The sequence below is a fragment of the Panthera tigris genome, chromosome A3 (assembly GCF_018350195.1).
Source record: "Panthera tigris isolate Pti1 chromosome A3, P.tigris_Pti1_mat1.1, whole genome shotgun sequence".
NCBI lineage: Eukaryota > Metazoa > Chordata > Mammalia > Carnivora > Felidae > Panthera > Panthera tigris.
The window spans coordinates 61,579,679-61,604,777 of NC_056662.1; the positions used below are offsets into that span (position 1 = coordinate 61,579,679).

The window sequence follows — 25,099 nt, forward strand, 5'->3', positions numbered from 1 at the left end:
ACTTTAAAATGTTATATGAATACAAGTTGTGGGTATTTGATAATTTGCTCAGTCATTCAGCAAACATTTGCTGGGATCCTTGCGTATGCTAGGCTTTGTTATAAGAACTGGTGACTCGGTAATTGTATGTGTTATCTATGGCCGTGTAATATAATAAACTACCCCCAAACCTGGCAGCTTCAAACAGCAGACATGATTTATCTTTTTGCTTCTGGAAGTGAAGAATTTTGGAGCATCTTAGCAAAGTAGTTGTGGCTCAGGATCCTTCCTGACATGGCAATCAAAGTATCAACCAAAGCTGTAAGTCATCTGAAGGCCTGGGAGTGCTACATCCTCTTCAGGATGGTTCATTCATGGAACTCTTGCAAAAGGCCTTAGTTTTTGCTGGCTGTTGGCAGGAGGCCTTAGTTCTTCACCGTGTCGAACCCTCCATAGGCTTGCTTAAGTGTTGCTGCATCATGACAGCTGGTGACCCCAGAACAGGTGATGCAAGAGAAACAAGGAGGAAGCCACAGTGTCTTTTGTAATTGAGTCTTGGAGTCACACTATCACTTCTGCCATATTCCATTCATAAGAGGTTACCTCCAAGGCCAGGGGAGTTATCAGAGAATCTTTGCACGTATTTTAAATCTGCTACAGTGCTAGATGGGCAAGATAGTCCAAGACTCCTGCGCTGGTATAGAGCATGTGTTCCAATGGGGAAACAGACAGTAAGTCACTAAATAAATAAACTCACCTAGAGTTTATTTGGAATAGGCAGGACTCCATTGCTTCTTAACTTTGGATGTTGAGGAAGGTTTCTCTGAAATGATGTTTAAGCTTACCTGGTGAAAGTCTTAGGGAAGAGCATTTCAGACAGAGGAACAGTTAGTACAGAAGTCTTGCATTGGGGCAACACTAGTATTAATATTGTTGTTATCAGAGCTGAAAAATGTTAGTATATACAACTTAGTAAGAAGGATATATGTGTGTGTGTGTGTGTGCGCGCGCGTGCACGTGCGCACTTAATGTTCATAAGAAGAACCAGAGTCTTCTAATCTTTATGTTTTCTGGTATCTCTGGGAATTAAGCCAAAATACTGGGCTGGGAAATATTTTCCAAATTAAGGGTTGTTGGGATTCTTTAATGACTGTATAATTTGCTTATTGCTGGGTACAACTGTTTTGGTTGCCTACAGTTAACCATAAGCTCTAGAAAATTGTAGTTAGATCCCAAACTTGGTAATATCTCAATGGCAGATAAAGTCTGCTAACACTTGCAGTTTTAAATTTTTTAATTTTTTGAAAAAGCTAAAGGGAATGTCCTTAAGCTGTTTTTTAAGATTTCATTTGGGTTTGTACTTTTATTTTCTAACTCTGGAGCTTTTAGCTGCACATGAAGTGACATATATGCAAAAAAAAAAAAAAAAAAAAAGTACTACTTTGCATAAATCTTAAAGAATGTAGTAAATTGATAATAGGAAGTCAGCGTATCAGAAGTGAGCTTAAGTAAAGGTATGGTTCGCTTTGCATTAAACCACAGCAGCAGATGTTGGTAAGCTCCTTTGAGTAGGCCAATTTACTTCACTTATTTTTTAAAAGTATCATATTACTCTCACCTTAAATACAAGTGTGACAGAATTGAGATTTCTGGAATGGTGGTGTGAGCAGCTTGGGGACTTCTCCCCATAAGAAGCATTTCTTAAGATGATTAAAATCAGCAAAAACAGAATATCTGGAGATTGATCAAGGGACTTACAATGAATTGAGAAATATTTATTCAACAAAATCTATATAAACTTGGTAAGAGCAGTGGGAAGCCATAGTATTTAAGCTAGAGACTGCACCCATCACCCTGCAGCTCTGCCTTGCTAAGAACTATTTCAGTGGGCTCAGCAGACAAATGGATGTTCCCCATCTCTCCCACCTCACTGGGATGGAACAGCTATTCCAGTTGGATTTGGCCACCAGCGAGCACTGGCAGATCTCATTTTCCATAAGCTTCATGCTATAGAGGCTTATTTTGGGTGGCTGGTGGTAATCAGGTGAAGTTTGTCTCTCCTCTACCCCATTCCCACAAATAAGGATGATCAGAATGGGCAGCTGGTGAAAAGAGCAGTCCCTTTTTCCTACACAGCCCTGTGTCCTGGGAGAGCATTTTCAGTGTGCTTAGCAGCTGAGTGACAGGCCTCCTGTGCCCCAGCTTCCTAGGCAAAGGACTATTCTGGGTAGATTTAGCAGCCAGTGAGCCTAGGGATCAGTCTGACCAAAGATGTGCAAGACCTGTACTCTGACCTTAACTGAGGGTAATTAAAGAAAACCTACAAATAAGTGGAGAGAGAATACTGTCTTCATGGATAAGAAAACTCAATATTAAGGTGTCAGTTCTCCCCAAATTGATCTATATATTTCAATGCAATCCCGATCAAAATCCCCACAGTAGAGATTGCCTATAATCTAACCAATTCTGAAATTCATATGGAAATGAAAGTAACTTAAAATAGTAATAATGTAATAGAATCCAGTACGTTATTAAAGATTATTGAAGATGTAGAAAACCAATAAAATGACCCATAATCAAGAAAGAAAAAATAGAAACAGACCTAGAAATGGCAGAGATGATGGAAGTAGCATACAGGGAATTTAGTACATCTATTATATGTGTTCAGTGATTTAAAGGAAAACATGAGAATAAGGAAAAATGGACATTATGAAAAAATAAATGGAACCTCTGGAGCTGAAAAATACAGTTTCTGAAGTAGAAAATTTCACTTACAGCAACATAGATGACATTAAAAAAAGAAAAAGTGAAATTGAAGACATAGTGATGGAAACAACCCAAACTGAAGCACAGGAAGAAAAAATTACTGGAAAAAGAATAAACAAACCCCTGGTGACCTGTGATACCATGGCAAGCAATTTAACACACATATAGTTGAGTTCCAAGGAATGGGGGGGGGGGGGGGGCGGGGAAGGCTGTTGAAGAACTTCAGTAAACCCAATGCAAAAGTAACAAAGAAAACCACACCAAGTCATATAGTATTCATATTGCTGAAAGCCAATGATAAATTGAAAGGCAGCCAGGAATAAATAAATTACATGTAGGGATACTAAAGAGAAGAATGACTGGTGCCTTGTCATCAAAGACAGTACGAACCCAAAATCAACAAAATGGCATCTTAAAAATATCAAAAGAAAAAATTGTCAACCCCCAAGATATTATATCCAGCAGAATTATCCTCCACAAATACATTTCCAGACAAAAGCTGAGAACATGTGCAGCCAGCAGACTGTCACTATAAGAAGTGTTAGGGAAGTTCTTTACATTCTGAAGGTAGTAACCATTACAGGTGAAAACACAGCTCTAAGCACAATAATGAAGATCACCAAAAAGGTGAAAATATGTGGATAAATATAAAAGACATTTTTTTCTCATTAAAGATTGTTTTGAGATAACTGACTTTTAAAAACAAAAGTAATTACAGTGTTTTATGGGATTGATAGCTTGTATACGTTACACGTATGATGACAGTACAAAGGGCAAGGGAGGGGTAATTGAGTTGTAAAGCTCTTACATATGTAAAGTAGTATAATATTATTTGGAGTTAGACTGTGATAAGATGAAACAAATACTAGAAGATATATTAAAATCATTTGAAAAGAAAAACAACCCAAAGAGATCTAGCTAATAAAGCAGTCATGGAGACAGAGTGGAATACTAAAAGAATACTTGATCTAAAAGAAAGCAGATGAAGAAGACAAAAAGAATAAAAAGCAGATGGAAAAAAGTGAAAGCAAATAGCAAGATGGTAGCCTTAAATCAAGTATATCAAAAATTATAATAAATGTGAATGGTTTCAATACCAGTTTTCAGACTCTATTAAAAAATAAAGATCCAAGTATATGCCGTCTATAAGAAATGTACTTTATTTTTCAAATTATATTTAATTTTTTACCTTTTGTTTTGCAGTGATTTTAGTTATTTTTTAAACATTTTTTAGTTTATTTATTTTGAGGTGGGGAGGGGCAGAGAGAAAGGGAAAGAGAAAATCCCAAGCAAGCTCCATGCTGTCAGCACAGAGTCCAGTGTGGGGCTCCATTCCACGAACTGTGAGATCATGACCTGAGCCAAAATCAAGAGTCAAATGCTTAACTGACTGAGCCACCCCAGGTACCCCAGCAGTAATTTTAGTTTAGGGAAAAGATGCAAAAATAGTACAAAGGATTCCTATATACCCTTGACCTAGATTCCCACTTTATTTAATATTTTACATATGCCTTATCATTCACAATCTGCCCCTCTACCTCTTCTCTCCTTCCTTTTTCTTCCTTCCCTTCCCCTGTTTGTCCTATGTATACATGTAATGTATATGTAAGCATTTTTTTTAAATTTTCTGAGAATCAGATATAGATGTTGCTCCTTTACTCCTAAAAACGTCAGTGTATAGTTCTTATAAAGAGGGATATTATCTTATAAAACCAAAGTATACATATCAAAATCAGTATATTAACACTAACACACATAGTATTTTTTAATCTGTAGACTTTGTCAGTTGTCCCATTATTGGGACAATTTTTATTTTAAAAAGAAGATAAATTTTGATCCAAGCCTCAAGTCCGTATCGGTCATATTTAATTTTCATGTCTATTTAGTCTCAACTTTAATGTGCAACAATTGATTTGTCTCTTTATGTCCTTGACATTTTTTTTTTTAAGTAGGGGCCATTTTATAAGTAGTGGCCACCATCCTAGTTTGGGTTTTCTCATGTTTCATTTCAGATTATGTGTTTTTGGCAGGAATATCACTTAAATTTGTGTCCTGCCCAGTCCGTCTGATTATCAGCAGGTACATGATGTCTCTTTGTTCGATTTTTCTTTTGTAATTTATAAATACCTCTCCAAAAAGTACCTTGAGACCATGTAACTATGCTGTTTGGCATCAAACTCTTACTAGTTACAGCATTCACTGGTGATTCTTGCCTGGAAATTACTGCTCTGGTGATTTTTTTTTTAATTTTATCATTCTTTCTGTGTTTATTAGTTGACATTCTAGTGCAAGGAAGATGTAAAGGTCAAACTTCATTTTTGCAGGTGTAGATATCCAGTTATTTCACCACCATTTTTTGCAAAGACTATCTTTTCCTCATTGAATTACCTTAGCACAGTCACTAAAAATCAATGGACCATATATGTTTGGGTCTGTTCTGTATGCTTTTCACATGTCCCCTTTCATTGAACACTTCCTTACTTTCTGAAACATCAAGATGTTCTAGGCTTACCTCATAATTTTCCTGCCCAAGCCCTGGAATATCCTATTTATTCAGAGACTTCTGCTTCATTTTAGTGGAGGATATTTACAAACTAAGATCTGTGTGCTATGTGTACTCATTGCTGCTGGGGTGTCGTTGTCTCTGGGTCTTGTTAGTGAGAGTTAGGAATGTTTCTGTATGTGTGTGTGCACAAACACACACATCTCTTTCTATATCTATGTATATTCAAAACCATGAGTTGTTACCAATAACTCCATTTTTAATACACCACCACAGTGTTCCTTCTGTCCCTTTTTTCTGCATATTTTCTGTATATTTTTTTGTGTCTTCTCCAGCTATGAGAAACCTGGCTCCAGTTATCCACAGAATTTATACCTGATTTCTCAATCCTAGAATACAAACAAATTCATTTCAAATTGGTTAACTCATACCACCATGAAAAACAAACCTACTAGTTGAAGTACAGTGTTTAGAATTTATTTTTAGTTTGAATGTATATGGTCAAAAATACTATATTCAGAATTTACGTGTGTTATGTTCTTTACCTTTCTCTCCATCTTCTCCACTGCCCTCTTCCATCATCATCTGCATTGTAGGTCTGTTCATTCAAAAGAAAGTTTGGTTCTTTGGTTTCTGTCTATATTCCATTTGAGATTTTTTTACCTCCATTTTACAAGTCCACTCATTTTAAATATGTGAAACAATAGGATTCAAAAAGTCAGAATGATACAAAAATGTCAAATGTGAATGTTTTTACTATATTTCTTTCTCCACAAAAGGAAGCATGGTATAGATTTTTTAATGTTTTGTTTTATTTACTTAAAAATCTATCCTTTAGAGACCTTTCTCATTATTTTTATAGACTGCAACATACTATATTATGTGAATGTGGATTATATACGAGCAATTTGCTTCTAGTATTTTGCAGTTGCAAACAGTGCTTCAAAGAATAGCCTTGTGTATATGGATTTTCACATTTTTGAAAGTTATCTGCAGAATGGAATCCTACTGTTAGGATTTCTGAGTGAAAAGATAAGTGCATATGTAATTTGTATTGTTGAAGGAGCATGGTTAGGGTAAATTCCTAGACATGGGATTGGTGAGTCATATATAGGTTTGTTAGTGTTGTCAAATTCTCTTTCAAAAGAGCTGTGCCAGTTGGCGTACCCCTCATCAGTAAATTAGAGTCCCTATATTCCTATGGCTTTTCCTACAGAAAAGGGAAATACTTTTTAATTTTTGTCAATCTGATAGGTGAGAAATTCTGTTGTCATGTAGTTTTTAGCTTGTCTTTCTCTAGTTATGAGTGAGGTTGTATATGTCTTTTATACTATGCTTATATTTATCTTTTGATACTGTCTGTTCATTTTTATTCTACCTCCTTTTCTATAGGACCTTTGATCTTTATTTCTTCCATTTAAACAGTTTTTTATTAAGGATAGTAATCCTGTGTTGCAAATATTATCTTCCTGTTGGTCATGGAGATGTGATTTTGAAGAAAAGCACTTTTTTTTTTTAACATTTATTCATTTTTGAGAGACAGAGTGTGAGTGGGGGAGGGACAGAGAAAGAGAGAGAGAGAGACAGACAGACAGAATCTGAAGCAGGCTCCAGGCTCTGAGCTGTCAGCACAGGACCTGACAACAGGGCTCAAACTCAGTAGACCACAGATCATGATCTGAGCTGAAGTCAGACGCTTAACCAACTGAGCCACCCAGGCACCCCTGAAGAAATGAACTTTAAGTATAAAAACACAAAAAGTAAAAAGATGGAGTAGGGAATAACACTATCAGAGAAGTTAGACTTTAGTACAGGAAATATTATTAGAGATAAAGAAACACATTTTATTATTACAGAAGAGATAATGTATCATCCCAAGTCTGTATAAGTCTAAATATCAGAGTTTCCAAATACATGAAGAAAACATAAATGTTTTTTGTTCCAAATATTTGTTCCAAGTAAATGAAAAAAACAGAAATGAAGGCAAATTCACAATTGTAGTTGGAGATTTCAAAATTCAGCTGTCAATAAAATAAACAGAAAATCAGTAAAGGTATAAAAGACTTGAACAACACTATCAACCAGCTTAACCTTGTAGGTATTTTTCTTCATAGATATTTATTGAACACTTCACCCAGCAATTGCAGATTATGTTCTTTAACACAGCAGAATTAAAATAGAAATCACTAACAATTTGGGAAATTTTTAAAATTGAAATTAAAGCCTATGACAGAATTCAACATCTATTCATAATTAAAAACACTGAGCAGACTAGAATTTCCTTGGTCTGATAAAGACCATCTGTGGAAAAACAACAGTTAACATGTTTCTTATGGTAAAAGATTCAGTGCTTTCTTTCTATTGAGAACAAGACAAGGATGTCCACTTTTATTTCTCTCCAGTATTGTACTGGATGTGCTAGTCAGTACATTAAGGCAAAAAATAGAAATAAGAGACATCATCTGGAAAGGGAGAAATGTGTTTGTCTACAAATAATATGATTGTGTGCATAGAAGATCCTAAAGAATATACCCAAAAAGCTTTGAGAATAAGTTAATTTAACAAGATTGAAGGATATATAGTACTTTTCTATATTCTAAGTGAAAAAGTAAAATGTTATATAAAAATGCCATTTACAGTAGCCTCAAAACATGTTACATACTTCAGGATGAATTTACAAAAAAAAAAAACAAAACAAAACAAAAAACAAAAAACAAAAAAACACCAAACTTTGAAACCCGTACACTGCAAAACATGTGGGAATTAGGAGCACCAACCCCCTGTCCAGTTGAGAATCCACTTATAATTTTTGACTTTCCAAAAACGTAACTACAGATAGCCTAATGTTGACCAGAAGGCTTATTGATAACATAAACAGTTGATTAACACATATATCATATGACCTGAGCTGAAACCAAGTGTCAGACACTCATCTTACTGAGCCACCCAGGTGCCCCCCCATTCTGTTTTCTTTTTGCTCCTCTTCTTGGATAATTCAAAATTACCTTTCAGTTCATTGATTCTTTCTTCTGATGGTCAGATCTGTTGCTGAAGCTCTCTGTTGAATTCTTCAGTCCAATTATTATATTCTTTATCTTTAGGATTTCTGTTTGGTTGTTGTTGTTTTTTTATAGTTTGTTTCTTTGTTGAACTTCTCATTTCATTCAGGCATTTTTTTTCTAATTCTGTTTAGTTACCTGTGTGTTCTTACAGAGACAGTTCTTTAGTCAGCTTAACTTGGGGTTCTTAATGAGTCAGCTGAAAGTGTCTTGAACAAGTGGGATTTACTATCCAGGTCTCTATTTGGCCAAGGATGCTTACTGAGCTCTGATGTCAGCAGGGGCACTGGCTGGGAATGGTTAGATAGGACTGCTGACTTAGTTCCCTGTCCATGCACAGCTAGAACATGGCCTCCACAGTGCTTGGATTCTCTGCTCATGTTTCTTGGTTGGGCAGGACTGGGTGCTATACTCAGCAGTTAGGCAGGACTATGAATTTGTTTCCCTGCCTGTATGGGGCCCTAAAACAGGCTCCCTAGCCATTATGACTTGATGGCTGGGGACCTGAATCTAGCAAGCTGCCCACCAAGCTCTCTGGCCAGATGGGGCCACCACTTCAGCTCTGCACATGAGCTAAGCCACTGGCTGGGTTCTCTGCTCAATTGTCCTTTTAAGCAGGGCTGCAGGTTAAGCTATGCAGCTTCTCAGATGTTCTGGTTAGGTTTCCTGGTTGCGTGGGGTGGAAGTTATATTCAACCCTAAACAGATCTTTTAATTTGCTTCCCAGCCCAGGTTGGGCTATAGAACAGGCTTGTGGCAGGTGTGGCTCATTGGGTAGGGATCTAAATCATGTGGAATTGTCCACCAAGCTCCCTGGCCAGACGGGCCAGTGGCTTGACTTTGCAGTTGGGCATAGCCACTGCCTAGGATCTCCACTTGGGTGTCATTGCTAGGAGGAGTGTGGTCTGTCAAGATCCAAGCACTGGTTGCTGTACATCCTTCCCTCCCTTGCATCCCAATCTGATCTCCAGTGGTCAAGACCCACAGGTTCACTCCTGCAGATTCCCCCAGTGGTCCCCTTGTGACAAGACCCAAGTGGGCCTTCTGGGAAGCAACCCATAACACTGAGGAAGCTGGACATCCACCTTGGTCTATATCTTTCCCACTGGAAAAACTGTAGGCCCAGGGTACTCTCTTAGTGTGGTTCTGTCCCTGCCTTGGAGAGGTGATGTGGTCAGAGTGTAGCCATTCCTCTTACCTTTCTAATGTAGTCCTTTTCAGTCTCTGTGGTCCAGGAGGGTTCTTCAGCCTCACTGCTGTGTTCTGGGATTTTCACAATAAGTGCCGTGTCCATGGATAGTTGCAGGTTGGTCTTCCTGTGAAGGGTGCTACAGTTAGCAACAACTTGAGTCACTGTCTCAGTGACATCACTCCCCAAAAGACAACATTTATAATAAGAAAAGGAGGAACAGGGAAAAGATATTCACAGTACACATATTTGACAAAGGGCATGTTATCTAGAATAGGTGAAGACCTCTTATAACTCAGTAAGACAAACACCCCTGTTAAAAAACTTTGAATAGACACTTTACAAAGGAAGATATCTAATTGAACAATAAATAAATGAAATGATATTCAACATTATTAGTCTTTAGAGAAATGAAAATTTAAGCTAAAATTTATAATTATGTGATTTATTTTAAGTCACTATTTTTCAGCTGTCTCTAATAAGAATCATATTTGAGGGGCGCCTGGGTGGCTCAGTCGGTTGAGCGTCCGACTTCGGCTCAGGTCACGATCTCACGGTTCGTGAGTTCGAGCCCCGCGTCGGGCTCTGGGCTGATGGCTCAGAGCCTGGAGCCTGCTTCCGATACTGTGTCTCCCTCTCTCTCTGCCCCTCCCCCATTCATGCTCTGTCTCTCTCTGTCTCAAAAATAAATAAACATTAAAAAAAAATTAAAAAAAAAAGAATCATATTTGAAACTATTTTAAACTGTTGATGACTTTGACAATTTTATATGTTAAGGTACTTTTCCCCTCTTATTTCTGCTTGCAGTACTTATTGTGGATCAAGATGCAAAAGAGTAGTAACCAAATGTGAGAATATAACTGGTTTCTGGGTTTTTTCTAGACTTAAGGAATCACATTCTGGAGGTGGGGCTCTGGAATCTGCATTTCTACAAGCGTTCTAGATGATTAAGAAAGATACAGGTAGACCACAGAGCATTCTTTAAGAAGTACTGGGCCAAAGAGTACCTTTTGTTTAGGTACTAATTGCCTTTAGGAAAACATTTTAAATTTCCTGGTTTAAACAAATTCCCAAAGCTCCAAGAAGGCTTTATTTGCTTCATTTGGGAGCTACCTGCTTAACTTGGACCTCACAGTCCACCAAGCAACATAGACCATGTCTCACAAGAAAGATTTTTTTGTATCTTCTCAGTTGTTCCCTTGCTTGAAGTCAGAAAATAGTCCTTATGCATCTCCTTATCCCCACATAAATAATAAAAGGAATAAAAATATTTGAGACTTTGAGAACAAATACAATCACTGTAGGAAGCATAAAATCATCCAATATGCTATTATGTCTCAGTCTGTTTCTTTGAAATTGGCAAAGAATACCATTTTTTACATTGCCTTTGCCCCAATTTATTTTTCAACATTAAAGACTTGCAAACATTTGCTTTCTGTTAATAAAACGCTAAACAATGTCATGCCCTTTTAAAAAAAGCGTAGTAGTGGGGTGCCTGGGTGGCTTGGTTAAGCGTCCAACTCCGGCTCAGGTCATGATCTCATGGTTTGTGGGTTCGAGCCCCGCATTGCGCTCTGTGCTGACAGCTCAGAGCCTGGAGCCTGTTTCAGATTCTGTATCTCCCTCTCTCTCTGCCCCTCCCCCACTCGCACTCTGTCTCCCTGTCTCAAAAATAAATAAACATTAAAAATTTTTTTATTATTTTTTTATTTTTTTGACAGATAGAGACAGAGCATGAGCAGGGGAGGGGCAGAGAGAGAGGAGACACAGAATCGGAAGCAGGCTCCAGGCTCTGAGCTGTCAGCACAGAGCCCGACGCGGGGCTCAGACTCACAGACTGCGAGATCATGACCTGAGCCGAAGTCAGACACTCAACCGACTGAGCCACCCAGGCGCCCCTAAAAGAAATTTTTTGAAATAAGCATAGTAGCAAACATTTCCGTCAGCTGTGGATACATGACAGCTATGTCATTGAATTTTGGGGTTTTTTTTAAATAAGATTATACCTGTGACAACTTGTGTTGTACCCACTCAAATATTAAACTGTTTCTTAGACATAAATCTGTTGTTTTGAAAATACATGTTTGTTTATGAGGGAATCATCTTTATGTATTTTTCCCCTCTCATATTTTGTGAGAAATCTGTAAATAACAAATGTCAGACACCACTTCTGTGGAGCACTTTTTGGGAGGTCTTAGCCCACTCAAAGCATAAAAAATGAAAACAAGGGGCACCCAGCTGGCTCAGTCAGATAAACATCTGACTTCGGCTCAGGTCATGATCTCACATTTGTGGGTTCAAGCCTTGTGTCAGGCTCTGTGCTGACAGCTCAGAGCCTAGAGCCTGCTTCGGATTCTGGGTCTTCCTCTTTCTCAGTCCCTCCCTCACTTGCGCCCTGTCTCTCTCTGTCTCTCAAACAATAAAACATTAAAAAAAAAAATTTAATAAATTTTTAAAAAATGGAAACAAGTTCTAAGGATTTAAAAGGAAGAAATAGAATTGCCATTGCTTGCAGATGATTTGTCTACAGAGGTAATCAAAGATAGTGATCATTTTGGCAGCACAGGTAGTGACAGGAAAATCTAAGGGAATCTATAGACAAACTATTAGAATCAACTTGCCAAAGTGACTTGGGTATGAGATCAGTACACAAAAATCAGTAACTTTAAAAAATAAAAATGTAAAAAAAAGTCATTAACTTTTTTTTTAAGTCAGTAACTTTTTTATGGAAAGTAATAACCATATATATCCAGCAGCCTACTTAACATCTCATTTAGATAAGACATCTCAAATTTAAATGTCTAAAGCCATAAGTACTCTTGAACATCTAAACTGTCTATCCTTCCTCACTTCTTACCCACACCTCCTATGTCATGACTACATATCTGGTTTCTCAGGCCAAAATTTTAGAATTAAGTCATTCTTGATTTCTCTCCTTTCTCTCACGTTCCAAAACCAATCCATCAGCATGACCTATTGCCTTTACCTTCCAAATACATTCAGAAAGAGCCACTTCTCGCCACACTGCCTCGCACTCCCACAGACCACTGCTAACATCATCCCCTCTTGTCTGGACTACTGCAAGACTCCCTTGCTGTCACTCTGGGGCTCCTACAGCATACAGCATCTAGAATTAACCTTGTCAGATGTGTCAGATCACGTCACTCCCTTGCTGAAAACACTACAGAGGCTTTTTGTTACACTTAGAATAAAATGCAGGCTCCTGAAAGGAGACGTGGCCTTTGTACTTCTCTGATCTCAGCTCCTACTTCCACCCCCTCCTTCCCGTCACTCTGGCCACTTCGGCCCTCTGTTCTTCAACATGCCAAGGTATGTCTCCTTTCTTCCCCCGGATCTCCACCACTCAGGTCTTGGCTGCAGCACCCCTCCTCACAGAAGGCTTCTCTGTTCCTATCGTGTTTGGTCTGCCTCTTTGTATGTCCCATCATTACCTTGTAGGTTCTACTTTTGTCTCCCCTACTGGGATGTTAGTGCAATGAGAGCAGGCTCTTTGCCTTGTTCCCATAGCACTGGCCACTAGACAGCCCCAAGCATTCACTACCTTTGTGTTGAGTCAGTGGGGGTGTGCATGTTTTTTGTTTTTGTTTTTGATCTTACCTGACCACTTTAGATGCTTCCATTTGCAACTTGGGGAATAGATTCTCATTTCTGTGAGAGAGAAAAAAAAAACAACTGTATTTTAATCTTCTTTATATTTCTAGCATCTAATACAGTCAATGTTTATATATATAAATTAATGACATATACATATGCTTCATGCATTATACTTTTCCCCCTTGATTGGATTAAGATTTTGTATGTTTGAGTTTCACACCCTTGAAACTGATGAGCTAGTCGGCATCCCTTGATTTAAAGGTGCCAGAGAGTATCCTTGTTATATCATGCCTAAGGAGAGCAGAAATCAAAAGAGAGTAGATTCTTTACCTCTCACTGCAAGTGGCTCCTGTCTTGGGGGCACTTGTGCCTTCTTTGTTCCAGTGTCTTTAGATTTTTGCAAAGTAGGATCTTAGATTTTTTGTAAAGTAGAATCTTAAATTTGCTGTTTTCCTCCTTATTTGTGTTTTTCATCTTTTCTGTTCAGCATATGTAGAGGGATTATCAAGCTAAAAACTCTTAGACATTACTTTTAGCACATTGATTCTACTACTCAGACTATGTAATCTTTGCAGAGTTGAGTTAAAGCTAAATTTGCAACATATTCTCAATGTCCTTGTCTATTTCTAATATATTTCTAATGTATCATTTGAAGCTTGTGTTCTTGTGAATTATGGTAATGGAAATAAAGTCTTACAAAATGGTTTTGCTCTAACATCATTTCTTTTTTTTTTTTTTTTTTTTTTTTTTTAATTTATTTTTGGGACAGAGAGAGACAGAGCATGAACGGGGGAGGGGCAGAGAGAGAGGGAGGCACAGAATCGGAAACAGGCTCCAGGCTCCGAGCCATCAGCCCAGAGCCTGACGCGGGGCTCGAACTCACGGACCGCGAGATCGTGACCTGGCTGAAGTCGGACGCTTAACCGACTGCGCCACCCAGGCGCCCCTCTAACATCATTTCTTAAAATACAACAGAAAGATAAGCATTCACTATTTAGAAATGTTAGTGGCTTCCTGAATTTTTTACTTTCTCTGTGCTTAAACAGATGACTAGAGGCATGTGGACATCCCCACATCCTCCCGGTCATTTCTATATTGCATCATTGTTAGGGCGTGTCATGGTGATGTTTAGGAGGTTTGCTGTTCAGAAATCTGTTTTGGTGACAAGTTCTAGTATCAAGTGGGATAGTTAGAAATGATATTCATATATTTAGGCTAAGATGTTATAGATCAATGTGTTCCAAACTCTCAAATGAAAAAGCTATTTCAGTTCCTAAAACTTTGTCCCCAAATTCATTTTTGTTTAGTTCCTTTGACACTCTTGTTACAATGTGATTGTGGTTTTTGTCTGTATACTGTATTGTCTGCCAAGGATGTGTAGTTGTGTTGACTATTTATTGTTCATTGTGCATGTATCAAAAAATACAAGTGAACATATTTAGATATGTTGGTGTCAACTATATCAACCAAATAAATTTCAACATTGAATCTACTTGAGCATTTTCTGCTTTCACATACCTTTGAATAGGAAAAATACTCCCTTTTCTTCATTTTTTAAAATGTACATTTCTTGATTTCATCTAATAAGAAAAGTAATGCACAATCCTGATAGGACATTAGACTCCATTTTTCCTAAAGATGACAGTCTCCTTCCATCAAATATAAGAGATTTAAGGAAACATGGCATGTATTTTGATCTTCATAAAAGAGTTCATTATTTTCTAACTAACAGTGAGTTTTCTCTCTACAGTAAAATTGTCTTTGAGTATGTTCTCTCATCCTAGAGTGGACCAGAATGGAGACTAATGAACCATTCTGAGATTATTAGGGCACGAGCAGTATTTATGGCGACACCTGAGGGCAGGGAGAGGAGGTCGGCATACAACACCAAAATTGTTAGGCTCAAACACCGAGTATTCTTACTTAGAAAGTATTCTTTCTTGTGACAGAATTCAAGTGTCTGACTTCAGTTTGGGGATATATATTTTAAAGAATTATTTCTTATGCTGTTTTCTTTTTACTTACAGTATATCTCTGTACCGGGGTAATTGCAGACCTATACGATTTGAGCCACCAATGCTGGATTTCCATGAACAGTAAGTTTAAAATTTTCAGACCATAGTTTCTCATTAAACTATTATTTGTATTTTAGGCATGCATTTGTCTTGCTTTTCACCCATGTTGTCTCTATGAGAAAGTTACATTCTCAAGTCGTCAAGGAAACCGTGTTGTTGAATATGGTTTGAAAATGGGAAGCAAGTATCTATTATGAGTATTAACTTCTGAAGTTTGAAAGATAACTACCTATAGAGTCCCTGGTTCAAAGGATCTTATATTCAGGAGCTGCATGAAACTTTTAGGTTACTTTTCTGATTAGCACTTTATCTCCACTTTTATTATTTAAGTTTTCCATGTGGATATAGAAAGATACAGTATTTATTTGTTTGCATGTGCTTTTAAAGTGCAAACTTCTATATATCACCAAATAGATATTATCAGTAACCCAAAAGGACAAACAAAAGAAAATCCTGCAGAGAGTTGTAATTCAACCACAGAATTGCTTCCTCAAACCAGATTTCTGGCTTCCCTTCTACCTCTGCGTATCAGGTTTTGCACATCTCAGATACACTGAGGAGAAGACAAGTCTTCATCTGTATTTGGTTCCAACCTAATTTAGCAAGTAGACAAAGAGAATATCTTAGTGATATAACTGCTAGAGTAATGACACTCTGGTAAGTTAGGAGAAAAAAAGAATTTGAAAGGTAAGTGATAGAGAAACTGTATGTAGATCTCTTTTGATTCAGTTAATGAAATTTGTAATTTTCTTTAGTGTTGTCAAAACTGTAATTAGTCATTTTTTATTATAGTAAACACATTAGGTTTGAATAATTTATTTCCAATCTCAAACCTGGAATAATCAAATACACTAATTATATTTGTGTAGAACCATGTTAGAGTAGTTAGCATTAATAGTAAGATATCTGATAGCAGCCGCCATCTTCTAAGGAGATTATATTCTGACACAGATCATGGATTTGGGTGGTGGGAGTGCACAGAAAAGTTCGTGTGATTCTTTGGGCATTTCTAGATGGAATCAGTATTTTGGAATAGTCATTATGTAAGCAAAATTGACTTCTGGGGTGTCTGGGTGGCTCAGTTTAAGCATCTGACTCTTGATCTCAGCTCAGGTCTTGATTTCAGGATCATGAGTTCAAGCCCCATATTGGGCTCCACACTGGGTATGGAGCCTACTTAGAAAAAAAAAAATTTGACTTCTGGGTGTTAGATTTAAAGACCATAATGTTCTGGGATGCCTGGGTGGCTCAGTTGGTTCAACGCCCAACTCTTGATTTCTGCTTAGGTCAAGATCTCACAGTTCGTGAGATAGAGCCCACATCAGGCTCTGCACTGACAGCACAGAGCCTGCTTGGGATTCTCTCGCTCCTTCCCTCTCTGCCTGCCTCTCTCTGTCTCTCTCTGTCTCTCTCTCTCTCTCTCTCTCTCTCTCTTTCAAAATAAATAATAAACATTTAAACAAAGAAAGGACCATAGTGTTTAGATAGGAAACACATCACTATCATTTCTTATAAAAACAGTTTAGGTACAATGTCGAGATTGCAAGGAACATAAAGTAGAGCCTTAATCCATTCATAGTAATGTGTCACCCACAGTCTCCTTCTGTCAGATGTAAGAGATTTAAAGAAATATGGCACATACTTTGATCTTCATAAAAGAGTTCATTATTTTCTAACAGTGAGTTTTATCTCTACAGTAAAATTCTCTTTAAGTATGTTCTCTCATCCTAGAGTGGACCAGAACAGAGACTAATGAAGAAACATTCTGATATTAGGGCATGAGCAGTATTTATAGTGATGCATGAGGGCAGGGAGAGGAGGTCAACCTACAACACTGAAACTATTAGTCTCAAGCACCAGGTATTCTTACTTGGAAAGCTTAACAGTAACTATTCTGGAGAGATCTTGTCAAAAGTTATATCCAGCCCTTTTCACTTTATATAATTTGTTTTTTTAGAGAGTTTTATAAATTGTATACATCACTTGAGATAAAGACATTTTCAGCTGTACAAAATGCCTAAATAGAAATTAGGAATTCCTGTTCCAAATTCTCTCTCCCTGGATCCTTTAAATAATGCCCCATCCCTGAAATAGGAGAAATTGAGATAATGTCACACAGGATTCTGGACTAGTGATTTTAACCTTTTTTGACCATGGGATCTTTTGAGGACTAGATGAAAGCTGTGAACCTCTTCCTTTCTCTCTCCAAACTCACACAAAGACACACAGTTGTATACAAATGGCATCTTGCACACAGGTTCAGGGATTTTCTAGACATCCCTCTCAAGGTCCATACCAGATCCTTCAGAGCTAGTGAGGAATTCCTGTTCTAGGCCACAGATTATTAAATCACCACCACAGAACTTACTGGGATTTTGCTTATTATGCTAGCAGTGCACGTCCACTGTAGTAAACTTAGAAGATACTTACCAAGGGAAAGAAGAAAATAAAAAATTACCAACAGTTCAGCCCCTCAGAAACATTAACATTGAACTTTTATAGCTCAAGTCCTTTTTCCATACCTCTATATTTATTTATCGAGTCACAAAAAACATAACCATATTTTCTGAACACAGACTGTTTTATAACCTGCTTTCTAAACATAATACAGTGTATTTTCTTCTTTATTCCATTGAATTATCTGTTACTTTATTTTATGGTATTAAAGGACATTAAATTGTAAGGATAGATCTGTTAAGTTCATTTATTTTTTTTATATTGTTTTAAGTTTAATTCTTACCAGTGCTGAAGCTAATGATTTAAATACAGCATGACTATATCCTCAGGAGAAAGTCCTAAGAATGGAGTTGTAAGATGAAATGATATGCAGAATATAAAGGTTTTCAATTAATATTTAGGCTAGAGAATAATTTGGTGTCATGCACAAAGAGAACTGGTAAGAATAAGTGAATTAATGTGTGACTAGAGAGGAAATAGATGGGATTTCCTTAAGAGCCTGGAACTGAAATCTCATGAGCTGAGAGAAAGTGTGGAAGTTTATTGAAAGTGTGTGAGTGGACAGGTGAACTCCAGTGCAAGCAAGGCTCAGGCAATACAGTGAAGAAAATTATATGAAGCCTAGCATGAGGTCCTAGGTATAGCACAGGAAATGAATATAGTAGGTATACTAGACTATTCCCTAAGCCAGCAAATTTACATGCTACTCCCACAATAGTGGAAAGGAAAAAAAAAAAAAAAAAAGCCATTCTACCATTTTAAACTTCTCTTTGTCCAGTCTGAGAGCACTGAATGGAGTTTGTTTTTTCTCACAAAGGTAGAAGTGGATCTGTAGAAGTAGGAGTTGGGGGCAGATGTGAACACATGTATATTAGGGTTCAGTGAGAGTTTTTATATGACTGTGTGAGTATATATATGTGTGGAGTTTTTATGAGGAATTGGTTTATACAGTGTGGTAACTGGTTAAGCCCAAAGTGTACAGGGGCAAGCAGTCAGGAATGGAAGATCATGAGTAGTCTGGAACCCCAGGGGCAGGAACTTAAAGCTTGATATCCACAGGCAGGTTCTCAGGGAAGATGCTGAGGAAGCAGAACAATTGCAGATCCATCTGTTATTTGGAGTCTCTTAGGTAAGGCCTAACTTCTCTTTGAAAGGGCTTCCAACTAGTTAAAAGAGGTCTACATAATCTCTCTTTTAATTAATTTGAAGTCAGCTGCTTAGGGACTTGAATTATCTCTGCAGAGTCCCTTCCCAGCAGCGCCTACATTGGTGTTTGAGTGAATAACTGGGAGAAGGTATATATATGCTACAAAATGGCGGCTGCCTCCCTTCCATGTTCCAGCTCTCAGGAGAGAGCATCACGTGGAACCCACCCTACGCAGAAATGTATGAGGGAATTCTGGGGACTATAGTTCAGCCCACTCCAGTTCATAGACCACAAAGCCACCACATGGATGTAAACAAAGAGGTTACTAAATTTTGAATTTTGACCCTACAAGATTGCAGATAATGTGACTGGAAGAATTTGCCCAGCAGTTTAGAGCTAAGTTTCTTTTTATGAAACTTGAAAGTAGTTTTAGTACAAAGAGAATGCAGTTGTGCGTTTTCACTGCAGAAAGTAAATTTTCAGTGGGTTAGGAAGTAACTGATTGTTACTAAAGGATTTCAGGGAACAGATTTTTTTTTTCCACTCTAAAAAAGAGACTTAAGAAAGAAATACCTCTCTTCCATGCTGAATATTGTCTGCAGGCAATACCTGGGGTACTGTGGGAACCATGTTGCAATTAGGGGTGCTAGTCTAAGGATAGAGCCAGAAAAATTTGTCTGAAAGTGGAAAAGTGGAAAGAACTTGCGTCCTTGATTATAGTGTTGAATTAATCGACCCTGGAACTGCCCTACTTTAGGTCTTCTTGTTGGATAACACTAATCTTGTCTTTCTTGATCTCTTGTAGAGTACGTGGCACCGCTGACTTCCTCCTTCTCAGATCTTTGTCGGCCTCTATCCTTGTGAACTCACTCTGTGTTTTTCTCCTGTGTCTAAAGCTCTTTTTTTGTAGTCTCTTTCAGGGTTCTGTTCCCTGTCTGTCCCCTAACTATAGCTGCTTCTCTTTCCTCAGCCCCTTTTAGCCAACTCCACGTTTTTTACGGGGTGATCTCTTCCATGCCCTTGGCATATGCCTATGGTTTCCCAATCTGTGTCTCGCCCCTCTCCCCCTACCACTTCCCTTGTGTTTGCAACAACACCTTAAACTCAGTGTGTCCTGCTTTTCTGTATTTCCAATCTCTGTGAATGGTACCAGTTAGTCACCAAAGCCAGAAATCCTGATGCTTTCTGGATTCTTTCCTTTACCTCAAAGCACTCCATCCCTTCCCTCCCCCCCCAAAATCCATTACCAGAATTCTATCAATTGTTCATATCTGCTTTTCTCTAATCTTGATTTCTCACCTTTCTCCTCTTAATTCAGGCCCTCTCATCATTTCTTATCTAGACTCTTACCACATGCCTGCCTTTTTCCAATTTATGATCTATACTATCAACAGAGAAATCTTTTTACTATCCAAATCTAACCATGTCATTTCCTGTATGCTTTCCCACAAAAAATCCTTTGATGGTTCCTGATGTCTTTAGGATAAATACTGAATTTCTCAATATAAAATCTGTCCTTTACGTTTCTCCTGTACGACCCCACCCTAAACCACCCCTGTGGAGCACTACTTACCATTTCCTGAAGTAACTGGGCTTTCCAAGCTCAGGCATGTTGTACATACTTTGAGTCTCCCCTGTAAAAAGAATTCTGTGGACACTTTCATATAATAAAAAAAAAAAAAAAAAAAAAAAAAAAAGGAGAAAGGACAGGTAATAAATGTGCCCTTAACCTAAATTCAAAAATAAATATTTTTGCCATATTTACTTCATATTTTTGCCCATTTTAAATCATTTGAGAGTAGTGGACATAATGCCATTTTACTCCAATACTCTTGAGCACACATTTCCGTATATAAGAACATGCTACATAGCTATAGTAGTATTACTTGTAAGAAAATTAACAGTAGTTAACGGGTGCCTTTAATCCCTCTGTTTTGGTTAGTGCTGTAGTTGTTTGGTTCTAAGTAATAGAAATCTGACTGAAACTACAGAGGCAAAAATGAACATATATTGGAAGGAATACTGAGGACTGTAATATATCTGCAGAAAGGTCAGAGATACAGCTATGACCCAGAGACAACAGGATCCATGTTATCACACCGCCAGAGGTCTTCTCTCAGTCTTGTATCTCTGCCCCACTCTGTATTGGCTTATTCTCTCCCACTGCCAATATCTTTTTCCTCGATGAAAACAAATGAAAACGATGAAAACAAATCCACTGACTGCTCTTCAGACCTATATTCTGTAGCCTCCCTCTATCACCACATTCATAGCTTCTTTTCCCTTAGTTTGAAAAATCTCAAGAGTAGCACACTGATCACCTATGGTTAGATCATGTATGAACCCCACCAGACAAACAAGGAGAGTATTTGATAGTGAACATGCCTTCCAGGTGTTGTCCCTATGTTTATAAGGGTTTCACCCAGTGCAGAGAAATCATACAATGGGCAGATACTCCAGTTGGAGTCCACTACAACCTCCTTGGCCTGTTGAATCCCTAATGACCTTTAGTACTGTAGAGTACTCCTCTTCTCTGTACAGCAAGCCTTCCCCAGCCTGCCTAGCAGAGGTCGAAAGTGCCTTCTGTCTGCTTCCATGGTGTTGTGTTCACCTCACAGAGGTGGGGTGGATCCCGACCCAAAGTTTGGGTCAGCTGTCAAGACTGATAATGTCACATGCACACACACCAAGTTTATTATATTCACAGAATGAAGCATGCAGGGTGGGCTCCCCAGCAAGTCTGAAAAATGCCCTTTAGAGTGCAGAGAAAGGAGACTAGCTTGGCTTTTATTGGCAGGAAGGAGTTGGTGAGGCTGGGGCAAACTTGCAAAGTTATAACTTCTCACTAGATCCGAGAGAGAGAGAGAGAGAGAGAGAGAGAGAGAGAGAGAGAGAGAAAACTGGCTTTCTTATCTGCTTGCCCAGGTGTGGGATGTAATCAAACATCAGAAATGAAATTAGAGTCTTCATTACTCATGACATCTACTGACTTATGTCAGTGTGCTGGGTTTTGCTCTAATTGTCTGTTTAGATGTCTGTTTCCCTGCTAGACCAGGCTGTGAAGATAATTTACCTATTTATTTTTGTGTCTCTGGTACATGTTACACACTCAACACTTCTGAAAAATTTTATTTTAGAAAGAGAACATGAGTGGGAGAGAGGGGCAAAGGAGAGAGAGAGAGAGAGAGAGAGAGAGAGAGAGAGAGAGAGAGAGAGAATATGAATCCAAAGCAGGCTCCACGCTCAGTACAGAACCCAACACAAGGCTTGATCCCACGGCCCTGGGATCATAATCTGAGCCAAAACCAAGAGTTGGACGCTCAACCCAATGAGCCACCCAGGTGCACCACACTTAACACTTACATATGGTACATTATCTTATTTAAAAAAAAATTTTTTAATGTCTATTTTTGAGAGAGAGACAAAGACAGAGCACGAGCCAGGGAGGGGCAGAGAGAGAGGGAGACGCAGAATCTGAGGCAGACTCCAGGCTCTGAGCTGTCAGCACAGAGCCTGACATGGGGCTCGAACCCACGAACCATGAGATCATGACCTGAGCTGAAGTCTGATGCTTAACCGACTGAGCCACCCAGGTGCCCCTTCAGTAAATTAAGTCCAGCAAGATTGCCTATTGATTTTTTGATTTCAGTTAACTTAATTTTACATTCTCAAGTGATTTTGTCAGACTACAATGAATATTTGTTACACCTTTTCTACTTGATCCGGCAGTGTACTGACTTAATGCCCATGCTGGAAATGTTTCATTGTCTTGATATGTATAGCAATAATTTAAGGACTTGAGAAGAATATCCTTAACAGAACACTTTACAGTATTTTTCCAAAAAGTGTAAGTAGTTATCATTGCTTACTACCTTGACTCACACACTGAAGTTTTGCCTTGTATGTTTTCTGTGACCTATTTCCATTGCTTGTGGTCATTTTTGGTAAATCGGTTTTAAAACACCCTTTGCAGTATCTGGAACAACTTTCAATTGGATAGAATTTACCATTCCAAGTTGTATCTGATGGTCATCCAGGGCTTCCAGGAGAGTTTCAGGCCTCTTAGCAAGGATGCCACTCTAGTACCCTGTCTGCTTTCTAGACCCCCCTGTAACTGACTCCTCTCACTACTTTGCTCATTCCTACTGCCCTCTAGAGCTTCTTTCGTAGTAAATCATGTTAACTTTCTTCAAAAATAGGCTTTCTTTGTTTTCATCTATTACATTTCAATTGATTCTGTAATTCTACCTCTTTTCCCCTCACCCCTTCCTTCCCCCCATCTCTCTATTAACAGTTAGTTGGAACAGTCTGGGCATGGCCACCTCCCCGCATCCCTCTGCACCCCCCTCAGTTATTTATGCCAGTGCTGTTAAATATTTTTCTGTTTCCATAACAACAACTTTTTTCAAACATTTCTTGCAGAGTGCAGAAAGATGCTTTGGGTGGAAACTTGGTTTGCTGAGTTCTTTGGTTTATGTAATTATTAAGTACAGAAAATCTTGATTTCAAATCTAAAGCTTAAAATGGAGACCTAATGGCTTGAAGAAAAATGGAAACTGTTGCTTAAAATGGAGGTCTTTATTTTCAAGTTAAATTCAGTTCTTGAAAGGTGTTTCTTCCAGTCACTTTTTCATAGTCCAGTAAAATCAGGTAGGTTCTCTTCTAAAGAGATGTTTGGTGCCTTTTAGCTTTTCAAGTTTCTAACTATTCCACCAACAGCCCCCTCAGCCCTCAATCTAAAATGTGCTTAAGAAGATGTTCAGATTTTGTGGTAATTGAGTGGTACAGAGTACTGCATATTGATTTGACCCAGTTTCCTGCCAAAAGTTGTGTTTGGTAGAGTGCTGTGTCACTGTCATTCATAAGGTTTGTCTGAGGGCACTTGCTCAGCCATTTCTTCAGCTGTTTCCTGGCATTGCGTTGTCTTTCTGTGGCATGGGAAACTTGCCATTGACCACAAAATTGCAGCTTACTTTTCAAGCCAGTCTCTAGTTCATAACTTCTTCTTCCTAATTCTTTTGTGCCTCAGACTCTTCTGAAATATGGACAGTCAGTAGCTCTGCACAGACAGCACAGAGAACAGCTGTGTATTTGATTCCACTTGGTTTATCTATAAATAATTCACACTGTCCTCTTTGGCCCTCCTTTGGTCTTTGGAGTAGGTGACAATGGAAACAAACAGAACTGGCACTGTAAGCATTTGAAAATCTTTTTTTAATTTTAAAATCTTACTGTCTAGGAGCGCCCAGGTGGTTCAGTCGGTTAAACATCTGACTTTGGGTCAGGTCATGATCTCATGGCTCATGAATTTGAGCCTCATGTCGGGCTCTGTGCTGACAGCTCAGCCTAAAGCCTGCTTCGGATTCTGTCTCTCTTTCTCTTTCTGCCCCTCCCCCGCTCATGCTCTGTCTCTCTCTGTCTCTCAAAAATGAATAAACGTTAAAAAAAAAAAATTTAAATCTCACCTGTCTAGCCAAGTGTCTCGCATGCTGTTTATGACGGGCAGAATTCTAAGATGGCCTCCCAAATTCCTGGCCTCCAGGGTGCACACACACACCTTCTCCCAGTCAAACATGAATCTAGATTTTGCTGTGAAGGATTTTGGAAATGTAATTAAGATCCCAAATCAGTTGGCCTTTAAAACAGGGAAATAATCTGTGAGGCTGAGATGATGTCATGAGCCCTCCACATTTGGCTGTAAGAGTCATAGACAGAAATGGCAGTGATTTCAAGAGAGGTGTTGATGTAAGGGAGTTTGTTGTGCCGGTTTTGGAAATGGAGAGGGCCATATGGCAAGAGACTGGGAGCAACCTAAATATCGCCAATAACCTGAATGAGCCTGGAAGATGTGTGAGTGAGACCCTGAGCAGATCAAGCAGTCATGCTGGGCCTGGACTTCTGATTTACAGACCTATAAGATAATAAATGGGTGTCATTTTAAGCCTCTAAGTTTGTGGTAATTTGTTGTGTAGCAGAAAACTAATTGTGCTGCTTATTTATTTACAAGTAAGCATGCAATAGTACTTGACCAGAGTTTTTCATGGTTTAGTGTGACTTCTCTTTTCAGTCTCCCATTTTATCATGGATTCTGTTCACAACTCCAAGGGAAGAGAAGAGAGGGAGAGGGAGGGGCAGGGGAAGCTGTTTTAATATGAAGTCTGTAAGCAGTTCTGTCCTAGGAGGACTCCTTCTGCTTCCTCTGGTGTGGACTGCCCAGAGCTGCAGGAAGCCTACTCTGTCCAAGCCTGCATAACTAGAGTGGCCTACTGATACCCTTCCTGAGATGTTCCCTCTGTTCTTGTTACTACT

General features: G+C 38.5%; 1 protein-coding gene and 1 long non-coding RNA gene across 3 annotated transcripts in view; one reads left to right on the plus strand and one right to left on the minus strand.

The window, feature by feature from the left end:
- The window catches only part of TMEM131 (transmembrane protein 131), a 238,002-nt gene that overhangs the window by 97,039 nt on the left and 115,864 nt on the right, over nt 1–25,099 (plus strand). Inside the window, exon 4 of the mRNA XM_042981230.1 lies at nt 15,139–15,207. Within this exon, the coding sequence (XP_042837164.1) occupies nt 15,139–15,207 (69 nt within the window). The remainder of the gene's footprint in view (nt 1–15,138; nt 15,208–25,099) is intronic.
- LOC122237291 lies at nt 6,966–20,474 on the minus strand. 2 transcript variants are annotated; one of them, XR_006215663.1, is made up of 5 exons: nt 20,364–20,474; nt 13,115–13,165; nt 9,506–9,623; nt 8,254–8,454; nt 6,966–7,269 (listed from the first exon to the last, which is right to left on the minus strand). It is a non-coding gene; the product is annotated as an uncharacterized LOC122237291 (long non-coding RNA). The 2 variants fall into 2 exon arrangements; XR_006215662.1 differs by lacking the exon at nt 20,364–20,474 and adding an exon at nt 15,137–15,741.